A 26,388-nucleotide genomic window follows, 5' to 3' on the forward strand; every position below is an offset into this window, starting at 1 on the left:
ATTCTGTGTATGAAGCTACTACTACAGCGAGCCTGACCTCTGCCCTTAGCTCTGAACCCCTAGACACGTCTGTCCATGCTCAAGTTTGAGGACCCCTGAAACAGAGCTGCACCCCTCCCCTAGCCCTGCATTTGAATTATTTTAAAAACGTTTTTAATTTTACTTTGGTAAGAACACACAACATGAGGTCTACCCTCTTACACATTTCCAAATGCACAACACAGTGCTGTTGGGCGGTGTGCACAGACACAACTGGAATTTTGTGACCCTGATCAGTAACTCCGCATGTCTCTCGCCCCCAGCCCCAGGCAACCACCATTCCGCTCATTCATTCTGTGAATGTGACTATTTTTGATACCTCATGTAAGCAGATTCACAGTTTTTAATTCTTTTTTTTTTTTTAAGTCTTCGCTCTGTTGCCCGGGCTAGAGTCCCATGGTGTCAGCCTAGCTCACTGCAACTTCAGACTCCTGGGCTCAAGTGATCCTCCTGTCTCAGCCTCCTGAGTAGCTGGGAGGTGCATATTACCACACCTGGCTAATTTTTCTATTTTGTGTAGAGATGGGGTCTCGCTCTTGCCCATGATGGTCTCAAACTCCTGACCTCAAGCGATCCTCCCGCCTCTGCCTCCCAGCGTACTGGGATTACAGGTGTGAGCCACCGCGCCTAGCCGACATTTTTAAATTCTTACGACTGACAAAAGCTGAACACTTGACCTCCATTCTCATCTGAGAAAATGGAGGGATAAGGCTCCCAGGCAGCTCTAAACACACAAGACAGTTGTAAGGGACATTGAAGTGACCCCAGGGGACCTGTCTTGTCCACACGCCCAGACACATATTCTCCATTTTCCCCTCCAACATATTTTCTTTTCCCCGCATGCGACAATTACTTAAAATGTTATCCACCTCAGTCAGCCTGAGGCCGAGCTCCCAATCTCTCTACTATTTTCTCTTTTCAGAGAAAAAACATGAAGCAAATGATAGAATCAGTGGTTTGTGGACATGGGACATTGAGAAAGGCTGGCGGTTGACCCAGGCTGGGGTGCGGGGTTCTTTCCACCTGACCCAGAGGGTGAGGAAGGAGGAGCCGCCGACCTAATTAGCAGCCTTCCTGCTAATTTTCTTGTTCTAGCATCATTCTTTCCACGTTGGGATGATAGACACTTTTATCTTATTTATTTAGTGCTTTGCTTATCTATATCATCTCCATTTCCACTTCTCAAGCATCTCCAGTGAAGCCATATAATCTTTAAAACTAGAGCACAGTTCTAACTTTCTAAGTCAACTGAGTAACATCATGGCAAGCATGAACTTAGAGAAGGCCAGGGCTAGCCCACAGCTTCCTCTCATGGAAGAAATCAAAGTTCAGCCCATGATGGTAAGAACAAGAATGACAACAATCATGACTCACATTTTTTGAGCGCAGACTTCGTCCGCAGGCAGTGGATAAGGTATCATTCACTGGATAATGAATTGGTACCCCTGCAAACGTTACCACCAAGGCAAAACAGCTTCAGAGGAGTCAGAGATTTGCTTTTCAGGCAAGAATCTGGGCCAGTTAGTTGGAGACAAGGGATATTTTTAAACCTAATCCCAAAGTAAATCTCCAGCTGTGACAAGAAAACACTTATTCTGCCCATATAGTTATTTTGCAACCGAGCAAACATTTTTCAATTGCCCTAGAGCATCGATGCCATCCTTAAAATACTCTCAGAGAGTTACAAATGAAACAACTTCAAGTGGAAATAGGAGAGTGGGAGATCACGGTAGGATGTTTTTGAAAAACAATAAAACATTATTTTTCCGTTGTCTCTTTAAAAACAATATTCCTCCAATCCCTGTCAAAGGAGATCTCCCTCGAGTTCTTTGAAATGCCTGCCTTCGCCCTGCTTGAACGCAGAAGGTATTGCCAGCACGCTTCCCCATGGACCCGGAGCAGAGTGAGGCCATCCATCACGCGCAGATTGACGTGCCAATCCAACAGCACCTCTGCGATGCCGCAGCCCTGCCAGCACGCTCGCCTTCCCGCACCTGGGTCTCCGGACTCTGCAGAGGCAGAGGATGCAGGAATGTAACCGCACGGTGCCGCTGTCGGGAAAAATCCAACCCTGGGGGTTCAAGATTACTCCGATAGGTCCCTCCAGGTTTGATTGTCTATGAAGAGGGGAAGAAAGTGGCCCTGGGAATGCTTCCTGGTCATGTCCGTTTTGGGATAATCTTGGTGTGTTTTGGGGGAAGGAGACTCTAGAGGGAGCATGTAGCGTTTACCTTTCAGGTATCACTCGGTGACGGATGGAAACTGAGAGCTGCTCAAAGCGGTTTACCTGGAGGGGGTGTAACCAAGGATTGTGGACGGGGCTATGGGCAGGACAGAAGGAAACAGCCAGGGATGGTGCAGCCCCCAGACACTGGGCCCGCTGGGAGCCACCTCCACCTCCAGGCATGGGGCAGGGGAGGGCAGTTGAGTTATTGGAGCCCAGAAAACAGACTCCCCAGCAGGACAGGAGCTGAGAGCATGGAGGACCATGCCCCAGGCAGACACTGTCAGGTGTGTTGGGGAGAGAGGGGCTACACAGTGTCCCAGGGCTGCGGTAATGAAGTACCACAAACCACAGACGTTGATTCTCTCCCAGCTCTGCAGGCTAAGGGTCCCGAACCAAGGTGTGGGCGGTGGTACGCACCCTCTGAAGGCTCTGGGTAAGAACACTCCCTACCTCTCTCCTGGCTTCTGCAGGCGGCTGGCCACCCTTTCTTTCCTTGGCTTGGGGATGCACACCCAGTCCCTGCCACCATCCTCATATTGCTTTCTTCTCGAGTCCCCTCCACGCCCAAATCTGTCTCCTTGTAAGGACACCAGCCATTGGATTGAGGGCCCACCCTGATCCAGTATGACCTCAGCTCAACGTAGTCACATCTGCAAAGACCTTACTTCCAGAAATGGTCATATTCCCAGGCGACAGGAGATAGGACTTCTACATATTTTCTTGGGGACATAATTTAACCTATTTCCTCTAATTACCTGGATGCCTTCCACTGGCTAAAACCCTCCTGAATCCAGAGTGCAAGGGAGCCTGGGGACTGTGGTCCAGGCAGGTCAGCCGCCAGGGCCCAGAGCAGAGCATGGAAGGGTCTGGAAGGGCAGGTCAGGTTTGGCAGAGGCCCCGGCTGGCATCTCTCTGCCGACAATCCTTTCCTGGTGCATACCTCGCCCGGGGGCTCCCAGGATGTCTGAAACCCTAATGAATCTCCATGACACCCCAGAGAGGTGAGAATTAAGAACATCATTTTGCAGACTCCAGAACAAGTAGCAATCTCTCCTTTAAACAGCCCTACTGATTGCCACTTTATTTTTAATTTGATTTTATGCAGAGATAGGAACATGTTCGAGGCATTTTGAAAGCTCTCTATAAAAAAAAGCTCCCAAGTTACCACCACATTTCAGGGGTCAAGGAAAATGGTTTCACATGAAGTTTGCGAAGGGTGCAAAAAGACAATCGTTTGAAACTTTTCAAAATTCCAGGTAAATTTCACCACCTCCCAGGAAATTCAATCTGGGACAAAATACATCAGTCCTGGGGCAAAGAACTTCTCACACCTGCCCAAATTTGAAGAGAAATACCCAGAAATACCCTAAGGCTGATCTGCTGGCCGTGAGAAGGGAGGTCAGACACACCTTGTCATGTGACCTCCTTCTAGGAGATGTCCTTTGTGACTCACTGACAGGCCTCAGGCCATGCAGGACACAGCTCCAACCACACCTGCAGGCCGTCAACTTGCTCTACAGATCACTTGAGTCCGGTATATGTCCGGTGGCTGGTCTGTGATTCACAGACTTCCTTATCTTAAAGCATCACGCATTCAGACAAAGCTTCATTTCTTTAACCAGTCACAAATCAAAGAATCTTTAAACCCACCCATAACCTACAATGCTCCCCCCCTGGAGCTGTCCTGCTTCCACGGCAAGCCTGGAGCGGGGAGGGGCCCGTGGTGGCCTGGGTGTCAGTGTCCTTCAGGTAAAATAGCGCCAGGGGCAGGCAGCGCCATGCAGGTGGCTTCTGCCTCAGTGGGTCACTTTGTGGGAGAGTTGGGAGCGCTTTTCCCTGCTCCACCCGTCTCGTTCCCAGCAAGGCTGCAGATGATCCATCTCACTCATTACTTCCTCCCCGGGTTCAGGCAGGGGCTGGAGAAGTCCTCATTTTAAGGCAAGACATTCCCCAATGAGGCAAATTTCCCACCTGGTAATCCCCTATTTTACTTTTCCCAAACAGAAGTCTGTTTTCTTTCCGAGGAAAACAACCAGGAAAATTTACTTCATTGTTTGGGACCTAACCAGCTGTCTCCCTGTCTGCTAGCAGACAACACAGGATTTGCCTCTTGTTCAGTAGTTTATATATTTTATGTCATTTCTTGTCTAAGTCAAGCTATAGTTTTATTTGCTAGCTACTTCCGATAAAAGTTTCTTTTTTTTTTTTTTTTTTGGCTGGTTGTTAATGTACTAAAGTTTATTCTTTAAAAAAAAGAAATCCCTTAGAAAATAGGAGAATAGAAGTTTCTCCAAACTGCCTCATGTGTTGTCTAATTTCCATGTTGCTTTGCACCATTGAGGTCAGGTCCATATTCCTGGGGACACAAAGTGATGACAGCACACAGCCACCCAAATCCGGCTTTCAGAGCCCTGCGCCCTGCGCTGGGGCTGCAGAGAAGTTTGTCCGTCACTGAACTTTGGGATAAAGCCAGTCTGTGTTCATTCCCATTTACTTGCAAACAAAAGGGTTCTGGTACTGACATCTGCAGTCATTTCGTGTTACCTTAAAGGCATTACAAAAATACAAAACCACAATAATTATAATACATGTTGCTTCAAGGAGGACTCTCATGTTCCCTCGAAAATGGGCCATGATAACCTCTCCTATCCTCATGATGGTTTTACCTCTCCAAGTATTTGAATGTTGTACCCTTTCGAAACAGGTATGCTAGGAACCAGGCACTTACCCCTCAGAACTGATGTTCGCGTGTGCGCTAGGACACAGGTCTGCAAACTTTCCCTCCAAAGGGGCAGATAGCAAATCTTTTAGGGTTTCCGAGCCAAGAGGCAAAACTGAGCCTAGGCAGTAGCTCGACAGAACCCTATAAAATGGAGACACTTAACAGCGTCCAAACCATTCTTCGCTCGCGTGGGGTACAAAACCAGGCAGCAGATTGGAGGTGGCCCGTGGGCTGTGGTTTGTTGACCTCTGTTCTAGGACATGGAAAGTCAAAAGCAATCATTCTCCAGCCTCAAAGTGTTTGCAGATCCTGTCGGCGGACGATCCCTTCCGGGGGGACATCTGTTGTTTTTGTGTGTCCAGCGTCTGTTCTCCCTCTCTGAGCAGGAGCCAGGCTTTCCCCAGATGCACCACGCGCCGCGGCTCAGCCTCGCTCCGCACCTGCCCCAGGGTGGCTCCCCGGGGCCGGCGGATCAGAGCGTTCTAATTGCTACAGTGTCAACATCCTGGCGAGGAAGGCTGCTTACCCCAAAGCCGCCCAGGAATGAATTTTGGAACATCCACGCTGGGCCCCGTAATTCTGGCAAAGACGGGTGTGGCCACACATGAAACACTCCTCGTGTGCCTCTGAAACTCCATCCTTTTAGGATCCTCTAGAGGGACTCTTCACACTTGTGCACAAGCATAGGAGGGCCCCAGGGGACAGTCCCGGGGCATGGAAGACTGTCGGTGAGGGGCCAGGGGGCAGATGTCCAGTCCTGGCCTCTCACCGTCCTGCCCGAGCACTCCCAGCTCCACAGGGACTGGTGGGTCTGGACACACCGTCTGTGCTCTAACGGTTACGTTCTAGTTGTGTCGATGCTACAGGTTCACCTGATCCCACAGTGACGCAGAGATGGTGGCATCCGCCCAGCTCTCCCTCTGCCCCCATGTGTCCCAGCCATGGGGCCATGTTGCTCCTTCTGGCCAGCAGTGTGTGCACGGGAGTGTCACATGTCCCTTCTAGGCCACTGCTTGAAAGAGCTTGCATGTGACCCTCTACCTGTCCATTCTTTTGCCTGGTGACAGAGGAGATCACATGTCCTTGATGCTATAGCTACAAAATGATCATGTCCCCATCAGTCTGGGCCCCTGAGACACTGCACGGAGCAGAGCCCCCACCAATTAAGCCATGTAGTATGAGCAAAAATGACTTGTGTCACTCTGGGCACCTTGGATTTTGGGGTTGCTTGTTGCCACAGTATAGCCGAGCTCATCACGATTAGCACACACACTGGTCTAAAGATTCCTTATGAAAAAAGGACCAGAAGAAATCACTGGAGTAGATATCATGAAGAAAAGGAAGTAAATAACAACACATTTGGCACTCGGCTCTGGTAAACATCACGAGGGTGTTGTGAATAACTGAAGTCGAGAACGGCCTGGCTAGTGAACGCAGCCACTTCCAGGGGAAGACGGGAAACTCTGAAAGCAAACACCCCTAAAACAGCTGCAGCAAACACCCCGTGAGACACAGGGACGGCCCCGGATGCCACGAGACACAAACACAGGAGCATCCGCCGCGACGCAGGTCTTACCGTGGCTAAGGGGACGATGCCCACCAGGTCCTTCTGGCTGACGAAGATCTCCGACACGGCGATGTCCGTGGTCCCCTTCCGAGGGTATTCCACCTGCCACGTGATGGGCTGCGTCCCCGAGAGGCTGCTGAAGCTGGCGATCTCGAAGTTCATCTGCACGACCTCGTTGAACACACTGCTGCTCCTGGAAGACAGCAAAGAAAGGGCTCTCAGCCGGCTTCCTTCACACGACTCTCCTCTCACTCTCCATTGCACCCCGGATGAGGACAGAGAAAATATCTTGCAGGGCGGGAGAGCTCGGGGGTTTTCTGAGGCACCGGGGATGTGGAGCCACCTGCAAGGGGCCAGGCAGCTGGGAGGGAGAGGGACGCACAGGTGAGGGGTCTGGACAGAGCATTTAAGAGCATTAATCTGCGTGTGCACTGATGGGGCCCTTGGGCTGGTTTCTACCCGCTCTTCAGACAGTGAGTTAATCCAGTCTGCCTCCTACCTGCAGTGTGCATCATCATGACCTTGGCACTAACTTCCCCCCATCCAAGTTCAAAAGCAAGTGGTAAAATAAAATAATAAATAAAGTGTCCCCCTTTATTTTGTAAACCGCATCCTCAGGCTCCCCTGCCGCTAGAAGCAGGACTGAAGCAGAGTTTCCACCGGTCGGACCCACTTCTCTGGGACTTAGAGGTGGAAGCAGGGTATGAACCAGCAGCGGGAAGAGAGTTGGGGTTTTCAGGTGAGCACAGTGGTCCTGGTTCTCCTAGGGTGGCTGTGGGGGGCTCCTGGCATGCAGGTCCCCAAACCATCGTGCCACGTGGCCGGCAGTCGTGTGTCCACTGCCCTAGTCCTCTGCAGAGCTTGGATGTTTTCCCCGCCTGTGTTACCCCTGGCTGCTCTGTCCCTGCATGTGCAGGGTAAATTCAACTCGACGTCTCTCCTAGGGACTCTCTGAATTGCTCAGTGTCCTTTACTGGAAACTCTTCTGCTTAGAGGCACTGCTTAGCTAAGCCAGCCTGCTGTCTGCACCTAGGAGTTCTGACCAACACCACACCTCCCCGGTGGGCCCAGATAGAGGTACTGAGGGAGCTACTGACAGTCCAGACTGTTTATTTTTTAGATGATAAACTCGAGGCCGAGGAAGGGAGAGCGGCTTGCTCACAGCCAACAGCCAGCAGGTGCAGAGCCGACACATTCCACAGCGTCTCCCGTCTCCCAGACCGACGCTCCGTACAGCAACCTCCCCGAAGACAGCTGGTGGTCAAAGTGACATCACAAGGCACCAAGACAGCCTCTTCAGGACAGGGGACAGCAGACTGTGTCCTGCAGATGAAATCCAGCCAGCTGCCTATTTTCACAAATAACATTTTATTGGAGCTCAGCCTTGCTCATTCGTGTATGTTTTTCTATGGCTGCCTTTGCGTTCCAAGAACATGGTTGAGTAACTGCATCAGGCAGTGTATATACAGAACCTCAAATATTTACTAGCTGGTCCTTTGCGGAAACACTTTGCCAGCACTTACTTAGGAGTTAGAGTAGGGGAGATTGGCCGGGCTTTCTAGAGCTGTTGAATAAATAGAATCAATATTGGTGGAGGCGAGAGGGAAGGGCATTCCGGGCACAGAGCTGGGTTTGCAGGGTGGGTCAGGGTTCTGGTGAGCCTTGGCAGCCAGCCTGAAGTGCCAATGATGTCCCCTGTCTATATGCTGAGGATGGCTGTAAGGGGAGGGTCACCAGTGAGCAACATCTCAGGCTGGCATCCCCTGGAAGGTCACCTGTTTGCAGGTGAGTTGAAGGCGATTGTCCACAGCACATTAAGAAGGAAACAACAAATATACTTAAAAACCTCATGCAAAGTGTTTATTGGTACCAATGCAAAGAGTTGTCATGGAAACCCTTCCCTTCGCTAGGGCACTAATGAATGGCAGATGCAACCAGTCCCTCTTCAGGGCTTGCTCAACTGCCAGCAATGCAATTCCTCACCCATCACCCTCAGCCCCGCTCCGTGGCCAGGACAGGAAGGACTGGGAAGGTTGTGCACCAACCAAAGCACTGGGACTTGTGACTCTTCCCCGAGTTCTCTGGGCCAGCACTGGGCCCCAGAGAATCATGATTTATGAGATGCTTGAGATTCCTAAATCCAAGGTCTGGACCATCAAGCCTCAGGCTGCAAGTCTCAAGAGTGAATCACTGGTCTTGAGCAATGAGGGAGAGGCATCTGGAGTCTAGACTGCTTCCAAGGTGAGAGATATGTTCTTGGTTCAGCAACCCACGCCCACAGGTATCTGAGCCCACATGACCCAACTCATCATCCAGGATATCCTTCCAGAATGTTCTGGCCCCACCTCTCTCTCCTCACTGGGCCACAGACACTCCTTCATTTGGGGGAGTGTAACCTTGTCCTCTTAGCAAGAACATCTGGACTGACATCTCCTTATCTGCAGCAGAGCTGGTTCCGGTGTTGAGCTGTCCGGTAGCTACTTGATGGACTCCACTCCGCAAACCATTCACTGCCCTTAGTGCTGGAGGTGGCAAAAGTCCAGCCGTCCAAAGACTCCCTGTCAACCCCCAAGGGATGCCTATCCCAGCACAGCGCTGTGGTGTGGCAATGGCCCTCAACCTGCGCCCGTCTTCATTCTGTTATAAAATGCTTTTGTGAGCATCACAACCGCGCACATCATCTCTGAGACTCAGCGGCATCATTCAGAAGATTGAAACACAGCATTGCCCTTGTGCGGGGAGGACAGCGGTGTGCAGAAGTATCCAGCACGACCTCTCACGCCCCAGCTGTGTCCCCTCCACGGCAATCATGCTAAGGGAGGCGGTAAGGAAGGGGCAACACTGGACAAGAGAGAAGAGAAGCCGTGTTTTTCTTTCTGGCTGGAAAGACACTGTTATGTGATTCTCATGAGCAACGGTGTTACCTTCCTAAGGTGTTTTGTCCAAGTTAACATAAGAATAAAAACAACAAGCTACTGTTTACGAAATACTCACTGTACGCCAGGACTGGGCCAGGTTCCATGAAAACATTATTCCAAATCCCGATAAAAACCCTCACGGTTATTGAGGCTCCCGTGGGCACAAGTGACAGCACAGATGCCCTTGCAGCCGACGAGCGTGTGTGTGTCAACTTGCTCTTCAACCACGCGGAGAAGGGACCGACTTGCCAGGAGCCCCCTGAAACACTCTGTGGCTCCCCGCTCAGACTCTCCCCACTTACGAGCCAACTCTACTTAATCTTGGCTTCACTACAGAAAAATAAAAAAAAACAAATTTTACAATTGGAGGGAAACTCCAGCTTTCCGGGAGCCGTGCAGAATTCTGGGTCAGACCGACACTGGGGCAAGCTCCCTGGTGCAGCGTGGAGCACACGTATGTTTCCGACACTGACATCAGTTTTTCAGGGAGCTGGAGATCTCAGATGATGAGGAGACTGTCCTGTGGCCACAGGGACCCGGGGAACGTGTGTGAGAGCAAATCCCAGACGCGCTGAACCAACAGAGAAAAGAGCCCCTGGGAGGGCTTAGGATCAAACATTCTGACTCAAAGACGAGGAACTCCTTTGGGAAGCTAAGAACTGACTCCGGCATTTGTTTATCTTTGTTCATTCATGTCCCTGCCTACTCCTCCTCCATCTCCACACAGCCTTTATCTTCATGTCTAAAAAAGGCACAGTTATATATATAAATTTAAGGAAGTGAAACTGTATTTGGAAACTCGATCGTTTTGTGGGGATGAGCACAGAGGGCTGTTTGGTGCCTGTGGTCCTTCCTCTGTCCCTCTTAAGGGGGCATCCCCCCTCCTTCCTGCTGACGGCTGCCTTCTGAAAAGCAAGGATAGCAAAAGATTTTCCCAGAGAAGCTGGGAGTCTAGGTTTTTCCTCTAAAATTTCTGGATTTTTAAATGCAAAAGCCTTAACTTTGTAGCCACAATGCAGCTCAAACAGCATCTCTGCTGTGTCTGGCTTGGGAAAACATCTGTGTGGTCTCGCTGTATTCTGGAGGAAGCATTTCGCAGAAGTGCCGTGACTTTGAGCTGGAAGGTGTTGTCCTAAGACGATGCCATGTGGTGGTTTCCCCACTGCAGAGCCTGGGATCCTTAGCCCTCCAAGGGGATGAGACAGCAACCGCCACGGGGCCCAGGCTGATCCCTAACCTCACCCCTGCCCTCCAGCACACTCCTGTTGCAACAAGAGCACCTCTGTTCTGATGTGTTGTAAATATTAGGCCTCCAAGAAGCACTTTATTCAAAGACAGAAAAAGAAGAGAAGAAATGAAGGAAGAGATAAAATGATGGAGGCAGGAGGGAAGGAAGGAAGGAAGTGAGAGAGGGAAGGAAGGAGGAAGAAATTTAGGGATTAGAACCGAGATTAAAACCACGGCTCCTTCGAGGGAACACGCTGAGTGTTAGGGTTCGTGCCGTGGGCTTTCAAACAGATTCAACTCCTGGCTTCCCAGACACTGGCTGGGTGACCATGGACAACTCTGCTTCCCTTTCTCTATTTGCAAAATGGGGACGCTCACCCCTCCCGTTCCATAGAGTTGTGAACGAATTAAGTCAAAGCACTGAGAACAGAGACTGGCCTCAGCAAGCATCAATAAATGTTAGCCGTTTCTTGTTTTCAGCAGGACTTGACATCACACTCGTGCTCAGGAACTGCAGGGTTGGCTGCCTAAAGCCATCGTTAGGACGTGCCCTGTTTAGGCTGGTCCAGGAGCCTCCCGAGAACAAGACACAGCAGAGATGCAGAGTCGCTGCCATTCACTGTGAACTGACATTCATTCAAATGTGCACCCAGTGCATTCGCTCAGTTCCTGCCTCTGCCAGGCACAATGCCACGATCCCACTCTACTGGCACATGGAGACCAAGGGAAGGAGAAATCTGTCTGCAATTCTGTCTGTGGTCAGTGCCTTCCCGCCGTCTCTGAGCAGACCGAAATATTTGCTAAGCTTCTGCCTTGAAGGGACCGAGAGCCCTCCACGTCAGCTCACACGGGGCTTGGGATGTCGTCGGAGTAATAAAGAGAGAAATCTAAACACTTAAGTGACTCTGGAAGCACCCAAGAACCATCAGGTGCTAAATCAATAGTGCAGATGTATTGAAGTAACTCTTGAAAGAGATTTTCAAAATTGGCTTAAAAAGCTCTTACTCAAAAGCAAATAAATTCCCCCAGTAGTCACAATAAAGTTTGGACCACTGGAAACCCAATTTACTAAACCTCTTAGCTATTGGACTCTATTTGGCAAAAATGGGAAAAAAAAAAAAGGCAGGGGGAGGGAGTCTGGGGTGTGTCAAAAATCCAAAAGGGCCTTACCTGTCCACTATGGGGAATAAGGGATTTCAGCCCCCAAGTTGGCAGCTGTGGACAGCTTAGCGCCTGCAGATGGAAAAGAGACTCACAAAATGAAATCAACCTTATCATAGGGAAGCCACGGCGGGAAAACAGAATCATTTGACCCAGGTTTTGTTTTATTCATTCTGCTTCATGTGTATTTCATGAAGGCAAGGCCACAGGCGTCCCCTCTGGGAAAGGCTTTATTAGAAAGTCCCACTGACTCTAACGTCCACAGGAACATCCCGGCACTTCCTGGGAGCTCTCCGTGGTGCTGAGACATCTCCGTCTGAGTGGCAAGCTGCAAGTGACGGAAAACACCTTGCGCTGACACACAACAAAAACGGAAATGTCCCAACAGTACCAGAGTTCGTTCAGGGCACAAGGTGAGAGACGGGTGGCAGGAGCAAAGCTTGCCCTGTTTCCAAGCACACTTGGTGTAGATGACGAGCTCGGACTTCAAACAAACAAATAAACTACATTTACTTCTCTCTATCCCGTTCCCCAAAGCGCAAATATTTCTGGGAGCAGGGAAATGTATGCAAAGAAGAAGAGAGAGAGGGCTTTCTGCAAATCAGACTGGTGCCAATGGCATCGCTTAAAAGAACTGCAGCCCTCACAGAAGCAACCCGAGCCTCCGCATCCTCTAACGCAGGGGCTCCCAACCTTGGCTGCGCACTGTAATTCCCCAGGGAGATTCAAAGAAGAACTGTTGATACTTGGGTCTGCCCCATACTAACAGAGTCAGCACCTTAAGTGGTGACACTCAGATGTTAGTCCCTTTGTCACTGCCCCGGCATATTGGATCAGGGTGTGTTATCTCAACTCGGCCCGTCAGAGGTCCACACTGGGCACTTTGAATGAGGGTGACTGGGGCAAAGAATTCTTCAAGGAGAAAGTTAGTTTTGGTGCCAGGGGCCTTGTCCTCTCTAGAACTGATGTTGTCAATATGTTAATAAAAGCGAGGTCTCTAGAACAGAGACCTGCTCCCTTGCTGAGATGCTGGGAGCTGGCGGAGCGGGAGGCAGGGAGGCATGTCCATCTGTAGCAGGGTCCACAAACTCAAATGCCTTGTGGGGTCAGGCCAGCAAAATGGACAGGCGAAGTGTGATGAGGGATCAACGCACGCCTTGATGGAGATTGTCACCGACAGGAGATCCCCTGCCACGTTTGGGGTGGGCGTGGGGAGCTGCGCCCCAGTTCTGGCTCACCACAGCCAGGTGCAAATCTGGGCCCCATGTTGCCAGAAAGTCTGTTCTCCAAGAGAAAAGAGAAATCTGATTTTTTTTTTTTAAAATAGGAAATCTGTTGTGTAAATGTTGGCAGCTAATCCAATTAATGAAATAAATAGGACGGTGATGGAAAGACAGGCAGGCTGAACAAAACCGTGGATGAAATGAAGTCCTTGAGAGTTGGGGAGAGGGGCCATGGAAGCTTCCAGTTCTTCGAGGCCCCTTCTGTGTGCAAGCCCCCGGCAGTGCTCCAGGGACCCCGGGGCCACGTGAGGGAGGGCTCTGCTGTGGTCTTGCACGTGGCTGGCTCTCATTTTCCACGCAGGCTGCAACTTCCTGAAACGGAGCAGGAGGCTCACGTGGACCCGGCACGCCAGAAGTATGCAGTCCTTCCCATCATAACATATTCCTTCCCAGGCAGCTGGACTTGTAGCTAAATTAGGTCACATTTTAGGAAGTGCAGTTGCTGAGAGGCCTTTGAGGTTAGGGTGGAAGGGGCACAGCCTCCCACGACGCCCTGCCCAGCAGGGCCTTGGTGCTCCACAGCCGCCATGGTGGCTTCCCGCACGGGGTGGTCCCTGTGCCAGCCAGGGGTGCACACTGAGCCCAGCCCTGCAGATCCAATCTGGCCAGTCCATCAACATGCCGTCAAAAGAGAGGCTTCTGCCAAAGGAGAACGAAGTCTTCCAAAGTGACTCTCAGGGAAGACGGGGGTGGGTGCATGAAGGCTTCGAAGACCCCCATGTGCAACTCAAGCGAAAGTGAGGAGAAACCCAGTGATGCCCCCTGCATACAGCATCCTCCCCCACCCCCTCCCCCGCCAATACCCCGGGGGGCTGGTCTGACACCCCCACCACTGAAGACGCCCAAGGCAGCAACAGCACTGACGCCTGTCCGGGAGCGAGATCCAGTGTTCACCCCGACCCTCGGGCCCCATTTGGTCTCCATGATGGTTCCTTTCATGCGTCAACTTGACTGAGCCCCGGGGAGCCCAGACATGTGGTCGAACAGTATTTCGGGTGTGTCTGTGAGAGCGTTTCTGGATGAAAGTCACGTTGAACCCGAGTAAAGCACATCGCCCTCCGCAACGTGGGTGGGCTCATCCAATCCACCGAGGGCCTGAGTAGAACGAGGCATTCGACCCTGCGCTAGGTTCCTGAATGGTCTCACACTCCACCCATCCCAGCATGCACCCCTTTGCAAGGTGACCCTGCTGCAAACCCCCTCGAGGGGCTGCTGGTTCCTCACCCCCCCGAATCTAGGCTGGGCCTGCATTTCGTTTCATTTAGACCCATAGAATGCGGAGCAAGTGATGTTGCAAAACATCCAAGGCCTTAGGGAGCCTGCCAGCTGCTGCTTTTACTCTGTGGGATAACTCAGAGCATGGCTGTGAGGCCACCAGGGCGTGAGGACCCCCAGATGCAGGATTGTCTGGGGAGAGAGGGAGGGAGGCCTGGCCGTCCCAGCCCCAAGCGATTGCACAGATATATACAGCTCCAACAGAGGGAGTGCCCAGCAGATTCTTACTGATTGTGAGAAATAACAAATAGTTCTTTGGAGTCAGTCAGGGGACAGTTTGTTATGCAGCAGCACATGAAGACTCTGACTGCTACACCTATCTTATTGTTCCTGAATGATCCTGGAGTCTCCTCTGTGCTGGGCCAGCAGGACACAGCAGAGGTAGGAATAGGATGAGCTTGGGATGCTGGGGCAGACAGGAGCCCTCCCTGGGCCCCCAGCCCCCTAAGACCCTGAATGGCACAGAAGAGCAAAAGGACTCTTTGCCTAGTTCCAGGGCTGGTCACTGAGGTCCGTGAGAGAGAACCGAGGCAGACGCTGACCTGGCCTCAGCCTCCCGCAGGGGCCAGCAGAGCAGTGGAGAAGGTGCCCACTGTGCGCTCAGAGACAGGTGGAAACAAGGACGCCTCGGAGAATGTCAGCGTTAAACGGCGACCACACCCATGGACAAAAGGGGACCGCCCATCCCTGTGGGTGAAGCCATAAGACAGCGAACCCCTGAAGACACCTGCAGGCTGAGGTGTCCGGAGCTATGCTGAGCCCCAGCCCCCCGGGTCAGTCTTGGGGGAACAGGGCAGAGCTTGCCGGCGGCATCAGCTGAGCTCCCACCCGGAATGCCCGGGCAGACCTGGAATCCACCAGGTTGTCAGCCAGCAGGTAGAACAGGGACCCACGGGAGACACCAAGCGCGATGACAGGCCAGGCGCAGGAATAGGGTTGCACAGATTGCTTTGCACAGTGGTGTTTGTAGATGGCAAATACACCTACTGCGTTTGGCAGCTGAAGGTGCATGTGGCTTAACAAATGTTTATTGAGTGAAACGTTTATTTTGATCCCAGCCCCAGGATGCATAATGCTTTCACCTCCACGTACCCCACTGACCTCCTCGCCCCGGGTCCCGCCAGGCCAGCCTCCTTGGGATCGCCCAACCACACCGAGCATCCTTCCACCACAGGGCCTTTGCACATGCTGCTTACCAGGGCTCTCCCACCATAGCATCTGCCCTTCTCCCCATGGCTCACTCGTTCACGACATTGACCCTTGTTACTCGGGGCTTATTCAGCCACTTTAATTATATGACCTCTTGACACGGCTTATACATTTCTATGCATTTCGTAGTTCACTATCTGCCTCCTCGTTCTCAAACGCGACCTCCATGACAGCAGGAGGTGTGGGACAAATGTTTGTTGAATGAATAATGATGGAGTGATCACTCTGGGAGTGGAGCTCCCTGATAGTCACAGTTTTTTCTTCCACTAGTTGGGTCAATATTAGTTTCTACTACTCGGGAAAGGATTGGAACCTCTGCCTAGCTGGGGAGGAGGCAGAGGCAGCCTCTGAAGCTATCAGCCTTTCCAGAAGGGTCGAACCTGTCCCGAGGGCAGAGCCTGTTGGAGACCTGCCAGTGAAGACATGCTCCGAGGTCCTCTCCCAACACTTCACATTCTCCAAATGTCACAGGAGACAGAAACCGCGTCTGCTCCGGCGCGTGCTCCTGAATTTTATGCCTTCTGAGCTCTGCTAAATACATAATGAAGAGGCTGAATTAACTATGCAGAAGTATAATTTACAGTTAATGTTTGTAATGGATGGGTTGGGGTCCCTGTGGCAGCACGAACTGCTGAGACTGATAGTCCCTAGTGGGGACGAAGGGAAGTTTTTACTTTTAAGATAGAAGCTTCCCCTGCTCTGTGCCTAACACACTCACCCCTCCATCCAGCACTTGCCAAGCGCCGGGTCTGCGCCAGGCACTGTGGGAGACACGGAGGCGAATCCTTGCAGTCCCTGGGGGGTCCCGGACCACCACAGTGAGCCCCCCATGCCTGTCATCAGCGCCCACTTGTTATATTTGGCTAAAGATCCACGAGGAGACTGACCTGGGTGAACAGCAGGAGGGTCCCACTGGAGTGGAGAAAGCTCATTCTTGCCGCACCACCTTGTATTTGGGGTCTGTGTCAGCCCCCTCTGGAGGAAGCTACACTAACAATCTCTGCCTCTGTGCAAGGTCCCCCACCCTGGCTGCACCCTATTCATAGCATAACTTGGTGAGCTTAAAAAAAATAGAAATGCTTTAAAAAAACCAACGTCCTCTCTCCCTTTCAGACATAACTGGCGTGTGAGTGGCTGGGCCCTCACTGGCCACCAAATGTGCCAGCACCTTGATCTTGGACTTGCAGCCTCCAGAACTGGGAGCGATACATTTCTGTCGTCCATAAGCCATCCAGGTTATGCTGTTTTGTGACAGCAGCCCACGTGGCCTGAGTTATACACTGTCATACGTGATGCTTTGGGAAATGGGGCTTATGTGGCCACTGGCATCCACTGTTGCCAGCACCCAAGGCAGACACCCCCGCCAGAAGGACACATTCTCCAAACGAACCTACGGACGACATGATCCCACCCCGAGAGAGTCTCCCGGCGTCCTCCCTCCTCCCGTGTGGCCCGGAGTGTCCGTGAATAGGGCCCTAAGTGGGCAATGAAGGGCAGCAACTTCAGCTGGGGGTCTCCAGGCCTCCGCTCCACTTCCTCCCATTTCCTGTGGCCTCTGCACCCCCAGAGGTGAGCGGGAGCTGCCCAAGGTGGGCTCCCAGGGAGGCAGAACGCGCCCCAGCCAGCGGGAAGGGCGTGGGCCAGTGCCAGGGACTCCAGCCGGACGTGGATGAGAGACGTGGGCGGGAGAACAAACAAAACCATAAACGCGGGACACTCGCTGCTGGGGGTGTTTGCTTTCAATTTAGTATCCCGTGCGTAGAAATCAGCTTTATGTAGGAGAAACATCTTCCCTCCTGCTTGGGTTTAGTTTCCTGCTTAATATTTGCCACAATTTTCTTTCCGCAAAAGGCACAGTTGTTTTTGTAAAAGAAAGAGAGAGAGAGAGAGAGAGAGAGAAACAAAACAAGGAAGATGCAGAGGAAAAGTCTCACACATCATTAAGGAATATTTAAATAAAGACGGCAGTTCGGCGGTTTTATTTGCTTATGTAATAGTGGAAAAATACAAGTCCAAACCCCATTTCACCCTGCAGCTAATAATCCTTTTAACCATAACAGAGCAGAATTCTAGTCTTGCAAAGTAGGTCACAGATTGCTAAATACATACTGCCAAACATACCTTTATAATATATGGTATAGATTTGTAAAAACACAATATATTCATATAACTATATACTATAAATTACATGTACGAAAATAGTTATGATATATGTTGCTAAAGTATATTTGACTATTGTAACTATTTAACATTTTTTGGCGTTTATAAAAGACATTTTAAAACGCAAGATGTGCATGCAGTAATAGACACTCCAACATTACCATGAAGAGTGTGGTAACAAAGTTTCCCTCCCATCCTTGACCCTCAGTTTCTCCAATCCCCTCCCACCGAAGCTTTCCAGAGATTTGCTGTGCATTTACAAATATATCCCTTCGTTTGACTTTTCATTTTCGATCACGGTGAAATACACACGGCATAAAATTTACCGTCTTAACCACACTTAAGTGCACAGTTCAGCGACTCAGGTACAGTCACACTGTGGTGTGACCGTCACCACCACCCATCTCAGAACTCTTCATCTTGCAAAACTGAAACTCTGTCCCCATTAAACACGAACTCCCCATTTCTCCCTCCCTCTCAGCCATAGCTATTCTATTTTCTGTCTGCATTAATTTGACCACTCTAGGTAGCCCCTGTAAGTGGAATTACACAGTATCTGTCTTTTTATGACTTTTTTCACTCAGCATAACGTCCGCTCCTCGAGGTTCGTCCACGTTGTAGCAGCCCTTTCGGGTTTTCAAACCTCAGAAGTAACGTGCCACACACATTGCTGGGTGCCTGGCTTTTTTCACATCGCAATGTTTCTTAGAGAACTTTCCAGATCAGTGGATCCCAATATAACTCATTTTAAATGGCTACATCATATTTCATTGCATGGAAGTGCCGGAATGTATTTGCCCAGTTCTTTCCGGTCTATTACAGATGATGCTGTGATAAATGTCTTGGCCCATGTGCGTGAACACCCTACAGGATGCCTTTCTGCACGGAGGACTGCTGGGTTATAGCTTCTGGGCAGTTAACACTTCCTATCACCAAACTGCTGTCCGAAGAGATGGTATGAAATTGCAACCTCAATAATGATTTTCGAAAATGTGCATTTCCCACATAGTCATTTAAAAAAAGTGACCACAGCCTATGGGAGCAGAAACATCTCATGGTGCTAGGCATGAAGGCAGCCCATTCATGGCTGGTGCATTCATCTCCAGCCCCATCAACCATATGTCCCGGATTCAAGACCTGATTCACCTTCTCCCCTGGGATCCAGGCTGCCCCCGGGCAGGGCTTTTCCAAAGAGAATGTGGGAGAGGTGAAGCTGTGCTGGCTGAAGACCTAAGTCTTAAGGAACTGTGGCCACTTTTGCTTTGTGCCCTGAGGAAGGGCAGCCTCTGACCACCCTGAGACCACATGGTGGGAGAAGCTGCAGGTAGCTGGGGGAAGAGCCCCCTGGAGAGGAACCCAGGCCCCCACTCCTTGCCTGGGCAGAGTGCCCAGCTGACAACAGCAATACCAATGTGCTGGCCACGTACGTGAGGCCACCGTGGACCTTCCCGACTCAGCTGAGCTGGCCCCAGCTGATGCCACAAGGAATGGTATGAGAGTCCCTGCCGGCTCTTACCAAAGTTGCACACACGCCTTGAGCAGTGGAAAAACGGTTGCAGAAAATGACACGTAGGGGTTGCCTGTTGCACAGCAATAGTTAGAATTCAGAGTATAAGATCAAAGATGTTTGGAAACCAATAGTATCTATTGATTTAATTGGCCATCTACCTATGGATGAACTTTTGGGTTGTTTTCAATATTTTTTTCTCTTACAAATAATGCTGCAACGAGCGAAGTCTTACTGCCTTGCTATGAGTCCTCTCGCCAGCCACTGAGAATGGAACTGCTATATCCTAGAGGCTGAGCATTTATAAATTAAATAGAAAATTCCAAATTGCCTTCCAAAGTGTCTGTGCCCATCCACACTCCCACGAAGGGTGTGTTCGAGTTTCTGTTTTCCTAATTCTCAGCGATGTGAGCATCTCTTCTTAGGATTATTGGCAACTTGTATTTCCTTTTCAGCGAATTGCCTGTGCACATCCCTTGCCAATTTTCCATGGAGTTGTTATCTTTCCCTCGTTCGCAGTGCTATTCCATGTCTGTTACCTGAGTTGCAAGTGTTTTCAGCCTCCGCTCAGGTACGTGTGTCCTCCACGAGGCCCTGGGATCACACCGTGGTCACCTCTGTCCCTCTGATAGCTCCCTTCCCCGCCTGCCGCAGAGCTGGGGGGCTGCGTTGCTGGACTCTGACAGCCGGCACCACCCCGCCCGGTTCACAACTCCATTCTCAACCTCTCCTCAATGCCATAAAATCATAAGCCATACATCACCCCCAATTCATCTCTTCGGGGAATCTGAATAAAACATCTGGCTTTCTCCATTTCCTCCTAACTTTGTTCCTTTATGACTTGGCACCGCTCAGATCACCCTGAACCGAGAGCCCCCTCGAGCGAAGGCAGCAAAAAGAGATGAGAAGTCGGCAAAATCGACATCAGCTGCCTGGCTCTGAAATACCCTCCAGCTGGGTCTCGAATGTGTCTAATATCCTGGCTGGTCATTAGACCCGGGAACTTTGCATTTTAAAGACTGGAAAGAGGTTCGGATTCAAGGAGCCCGGGTTTTTTTGGGGGGGGGGAGGGTAACTGCTGTGATGAGAATCGATCTTCTTCAAAGGAAAGTCAAAGTGAGCTATGAAGTGCTGCTAAACCCACGGCTGCAACGTGTCCTTTGCGAACGCCATAAAGCGTGTTGCCTCTCTCGCCCGTGTTAGCGGGAGTCTGCGAGGGCCCTCGCCGCCGCCATACGCTGCACATTTGCTCAAGGACTGGCTGTGCTGTGGAGCTCACTGTGGTTTGCAAATTAAACATTTCTTTTGTTAGTGTGTACTTTAAAAGGAAAGGGGAAAAAAAGATTCCGGGAACGGGGACTCCAATAGAGCAGCGGTGGAGTCGGAGAGCTCCATCAGAGTGGCATGTGTCCACAGCCATCATCCACGAGTCCTGTCCGCCCCCCGATCCGCCACACGCTTCCCCCTGCCTCTCCAGAGCTCCCCGGAACTCCCTGACTCTACTTCCCTCTGCTGCCCAACAGGATGCTCCGCTTCTGAGGGTGGGAGGGTGGCTGGTGTAAACCAGGGATTCTCAACCACGAGGGCAGTTTTGCTCCCCCCAGGGGACATTTTTGGTTGTCATAACTGGGGCGGGGAGGGGGGGTATGCCTAAATATCCCACAAGACAGGTGACTGCCCCACCCCCACAAAGAATCATTGGCCAAAGTTGTGACGCCCTGGTGAAAACGCCAGTGCCCCCAGGGTGGGGCAGGTCACGTCACTGCGGGCAGCGGGCTGGGTGAGTGGGGAGTCAGGGAGTTGTGCACCCTGCCCCTAGAAGAAAAATCATGCCCCGCCCCCTCCCAATCCCAGCCAATCAGCGCCATGTGCAATGTATTTCTGTCCTTTGCCAGAGATCACCCCTGCAGGAGGAGAGGTTCTGCCTCTCTTCTGATATACTTGGGAAGAAAGTTGCCTTCCTGCAGGACTTGTCAGTGCCTTTCCTACGTAATGTGCATTGGGATGCTCTACGAAGAAGAATATAAATTGCCTTATCTTCCAAACTTATTGGACCAGAAAACCAGGGGGCCATGTTTGGAGGAGGGGCGGGCAATGGGAGAGGATTGTTTGTGTTCTCCTTGCTCCAGCATATTTTCATAAAGTGGCAAGTTTTCAGCAACTTCAAAGTAATATGCTGGCATGATAAGTGATGCACCCTTAATGGAAGACATTAGTGTGGACGTTCATCAACACGGGCCAGTCTGTGGGATGCGTGAACAGAGCCGGGCTGCCAGGCAGTGCGATACCGAGGGAGGGCAGACTGAGGCCCCTCACGGACACCTTCTCCACCACCCAGCGGCACAGGGTCCCCGCCACGGCTGGCGGTTCCCTCCTGTGCGCGTCTCTGAGGCTGCAGGAGGCTGCCCCTTGCCACTTCTGAGAACATAACTTCTTTTCTTTGGCGGTTTTGTTTGTGTGGAGCATCAACATTCCACTGAAGAGACTTCAGGACGTTAGTTGAATTGTCGGAAGATCCGGCATAGTATGGACAATCCTCTAAAAATAAAAATCCCCTAATCCCTTCTATTTGGAGTCATAGTTTTATGTTTTTCTCCCTAATTATATCTGTTACTTAAAAAAAGAAACTTTAATTTTCCCACTTTCAGGCAAGCTTCATGGGAGGAAAGGATCTATTGAGGAAATCATTTGCAGCTGATAATTCCCAATGAGCTGACAAGTAAACGTTGAAGGCACGGGTGAGTTTAGATGGATGGGCAAGAAGAGCGTCAGGGGTGGGAGAAGAGCAAGAGCAAGGCTGTGCGTGGGCATCCAGGGAGCTCAGGTCAGAGGAAGGAGGGTACCTGCCGACACATCGGCTGTGACCAGCATGGGAGGTGGAGGTGTGCAGTCACCTCGCTTCAAGGCATGACCTACATTCTTATTCCAAGTGCAGCCTTCTGTTCCGACAAAAGAGAATTGGGATGAAAGCTCTCTGGGGCATTCAGAGACAAAGAGGGGAGCCTTTTAGGATCACTCGGCTCTGTTGGCACGGAGGGAAGTGGGCCCAAGGCCAAGAATTTAATTGCATTTATTTTTACGGTTGGCTTTTTATTTATGGCGGATGATACTGGTTTCTTATATTCAGTAACGATGTAATGTTTCCTCTTGAAATATATTTGTTTAAGTGGGAAAAAAAGATGAGTTGACTTTAATACACAATACTAACTAAATAGTAACAGTATGTCATTATGACCTGTGGCTACAGCAAAAACTGCAGTGGCATTTAGGAAACTCCGAGAGGGGGACCCAGGGCCACCGCCGCGTCCTCCTCTGAGGTCAGCCGCGAGGAGGGCGGTGTGTTCAGCCTTCTAACAAGGCAGCCCGGGCAGGACCAAAAGGGCAGATCGCTGGTTAACTGGCAGTGGGGAGGAGAGACTCAGCCCATGCCCTGGGGGGAGTCAAAGGCCACTGCTGTCTTTGCAACCCCAAGATGAGATCATAAAACTTTTAAAAGATCAGTAGCCACTTCAGGAGGGCGAGGCTAGAGCGGGAAGCTGAGTTAGTAAGAGCAGAGTGCTCTGGAGGCGAGAGGCACAGTTCAACCCCTTTATGGTCCAATTAGTTTCCAAAAGGAACATTTCCAAGGCTTGGGGACAGAATGCTCCTCCACCATTTCAGCCAGAGCTTTCACAGAAGCACAGCGTGGGCTCCAAGGAGCCTGGAAGAGGGAGTGCCGCTGGCCTGGGGAAGGTGTGTCCCCCAGTCTCTCCCGCTCCAAGTCGAGCCACGGCCACAACCTTTGGGCAGAAATTGCGATGCATCCCTATGCTTAATTTGCCAATTTTTCTTCCAACAGTGAAAAGTGACTGGGCGATGCTGTCAAGGACACAGGCAGCTCCCAGGTTTCCGTTCTGCCATCCTCAGAGCACTGGCTTTGGTTTCTAGGCGTGTCTGGTACAGTGTCAAGGTTGCTAGAGCAACCGCAGCCATCATGCCTCCACGCGGCTACATCCCACAGCCTGGGGGAGGACGCGCCTCCTCTGTCCTGGGGCGGCCACCGCTGGTTGCTCATCTGACATCCGCTCTTTGCTTCTTTCTTACTGGCAAAGCTTCAATTTGTCCAAGATGGTGATGTGCCCACGTGAAAATATTCACTTCCTCAGACTTGCTTGCTGCCAGGGTGGCTACAGGAGTCCTGACTAGCCATGAGATGCCAGCAGATGTCTACTGGCTGTGTTTCCAAGGAAGCAATTGTTTTTCTGACCCCAAGAGACTGCCTCCACCTGTTTTTTGTCTTAGCCACATACCTTCCCACATTTGTTCTACCCGGAACACAAATAAGGTTCCTGTGGGGACAGCCACCATCTTGTGAGCATGAGAAAGGGAAGCACACTCCAAAGATGGCAGAACAGGAAGAGAAAAGGAGCCTGGGTCCCTGGTGGCTTTGTGGTGTCACTCAATCAGCCCTAGCCCTACCCTAGCCTCTGCATTTCATGCTGTGTCAAAGGAAAAAAAAAAAAGCCTATTCTGTTCGGCCACTGCAATTTGGTTTCTGTCCATGGTGTCAGCAAGAATACCCGTTAGGGCAGTGATGGAAGATAAAAGAAGCGAAAACCAACCAAATTCTGGAAGGAAGTCTAGCCCAAGACCCATTCATCAGAGCAGTTTTTCCCTGACGTGCGTGTCAAAACAAGATTTGTGAAGGCCCATGAATGCGCTCAAGTGTTGTTAATTATTTGGAAAGGAAACTGACAACAGAAAGCACATCCCAAATGGCTGTGCTCCAGCTAAGTGTCAGAATGCGTCTCGCATCTTGTCTCAACGTGACCACCGTGTGCGTGCATGTGTGCACATGTGTGCATGTGTGTGTGTGTGTGTGTGTGTGTGAGTGTGTGTGTGCGTGGAGAGGGTAGATATTTTTCAGTCCTAGAATTTCTTTTCTTTTCCTCTTTGGTGCTCAGGGGCTTTAAGATGAGAAAATAACCCTAGGGGTGGTCACAGTGGGTCACGTGCTTTTTCCTATTTTTTCCTAATATGGTTTGAGTTTATTCTTCATCTCTCCTTTCACTTCTCATGTTCACAGAATGATAATAAAAAACAAAAGCATTGGAATTGATCAAAGAAAATATGGTGAGGGAAGAAAGAATCCAGGGGCTTGGAGAGCAGAAATGACTTCCATGTCTCTGAAGTTGGGTTTTGATTTTATTTAACTTCTTTGTTTTTGCCCCCCAGTATTTTATGATTTTGGCAAAAGATGGAATGCAATCAGGGCTCTATTTGAGGCAGCTGTGTAAGCAATCCTCGTTTAACTGGAGACAATGAAAAATTAATCCGAGCCCAGTGTGACTAAGTTTTCACGGAAACAATGAAACCCCTTGAATATTATCACCCTCAACAGATGTTTGCTGACTGTCCTGGTTTAGCAAATCACCTGTCAGGGTTTACTACTCTCTCCCCGAGCCGCGTCGAGTACGAGCTCTGTCTTCGTGTCACCTGGTTAATAAAAAGCTGATGGTATAAATGGAAAATGTAAATCGTGCTTTATTTCTCTCTCTCTCCTTTCCCCTTTCTCCCCTCCCTTCCCCTACCCTTCGCTCCTTGGTTAGAAGATCTCTGTTCTGTTCTTTTTATGTGCGTTTTATAGATACAGATGCCTTTGCAGTGGTAGGGTGAAAGCGCTTTTTCTTTCTTCTGCATTTAAGAGCTCATTAGTGCCTTCAACATCTGTCTTTGTAAGTGAGGCGGAGGGAAGGACATACTTGGACCCAGTTTTTGCTGCAGGAAGGAGACTGCGGAAGGATCGGCCCGTACACCCTGGGAGTGCTCGTCCTGATTGAAGAGATCATGAGCGGCCCCTGCCCCTGTGTTCCTTCCTGACCTTCACTGCCCCCACCGCCCCCTCAGGCCCTGGGGAGACACCCGCATGGCCCCACACTCAGGGGGCTGCGCTCTCTGCCTGAGCTCGTGCCTCCTGCACGCGGGTGTCAAACGTCATCTTCCCAAGAGAAGGTGGCCGATGCTCAGGCTCAGGTGGCACGGCCTCCCCTGCCCTCCTGGACAGCTCTCTCCAGATTCTTCCTCCCCCGACACGTCGACACATCGTGTCTGTCTGTCCTCCCTCCTGCTCTCTCCTCTCTCTCTCTCCTTAGTCTCCTAGGCCTGGAGGAGCGGGTGCCTGGCACAGAGAAGGACCTCAGTGAGTATCTGTTAGAATGAAATAAAAGATTGCACAAAAGAACTCAGGCAGGCAAGTCCTTTCTGGCTTCAGCTAGACTGTGGGCAGATGTTTCAGGTTCCCAGACAGACAGGCACTTTGGATCTTGCACCTGGAATTCCAGCACCGTGGCTGCTGGGAAGCCGGGAGAGCTCGGGCCCCGGGTACCACGGGATCCGTTTTGTGCGTCCATCTCACTCCTGGCTCAGTCTCATGTTCCCACCTTCACTCTCCCTTGTTAGCGTCATGAGAGGTGAAGGACACGGATTCTGAGCCAGACGCCTCTGCCGAGATCCTGGCTCTGCCACCTGCCAGCTGCGTGACCTTGGGGCATGTCTGAGACTCTCTGTGCTTCAGCGTCCTCGCTACCAATCAGAGATGACAACGGCACCTGCCTCGTGGGGCTGTGGAGATGAAACAAGTCCGTATAGAGTCCTTAGAATAGGGCCTGGCCCATGGCAAGCAGAGCGTAAGAATTAGCTGTTAGTATTTATCTGAAATTGGTTTTGGCTTCCTATATTGGATGCGGTATTGTAAATTGCCTAAAATCCTTTGTAGAACAAGGTGTGAGCATAAATAACAAAGCCGTTGGAGTGGATCCAGGAGGACAGCACATCCTTGCTGCAGCGAATACCTTTATTTTCCCAGTTTCATGCGCTCTGGCCGCCTCATCCTTGGAATCCCCGCCCTCCAAGAGCCGTTAAACTAAAGGTCTCCACCGACAAGGGCACCATGAAAAGCATTTGGTCTGCAGTCGAGAGAGAACTGCTCCCCTCTTTGATGGCAAGATGATATTCTTTATTTTTTTTAAATATACTTGTTTCTTTTTTTTCTTTCAAAATATTACGGGGGTACAAATGTTTTTGGTGACATGGATTGCTTTTGTAATGCTTGACT

General features: G+C 50.8%; 1 protein-coding gene across 1 annotated transcript in view; it reads right to left on the reverse strand.

Moving 5' to 3' along the window:
- TMEM132C (transmembrane protein 132C) overlaps nt 1-26,388 on the reverse strand; it is a 124,143-nt gene that overhangs the window by 36,825 nt on the left and 60,930 nt on the right. Inside the window, exon 4 of the mRNA XM_069497496.1 lies at nt 6,565-6,748. Within this exon, the coding sequence (XP_069353597.1) occupies nt 6,565-6,748 (184 nt within the window). The remainder of the gene's footprint in view (nt 1-6,564; nt 6,749-26,388) is intronic.

Source organism: Eulemur rufifrons, chromosome 21 (genome assembly GCF_041146395.1).
Source record: "Eulemur rufifrons isolate Redbay chromosome 21, OSU_ERuf_1, whole genome shotgun sequence".
Taxonomy (NCBI): domain Eukaryota; kingdom Metazoa; phylum Chordata; class Mammalia; order Primates; family Lemuridae; genus Eulemur; species Eulemur rufifrons.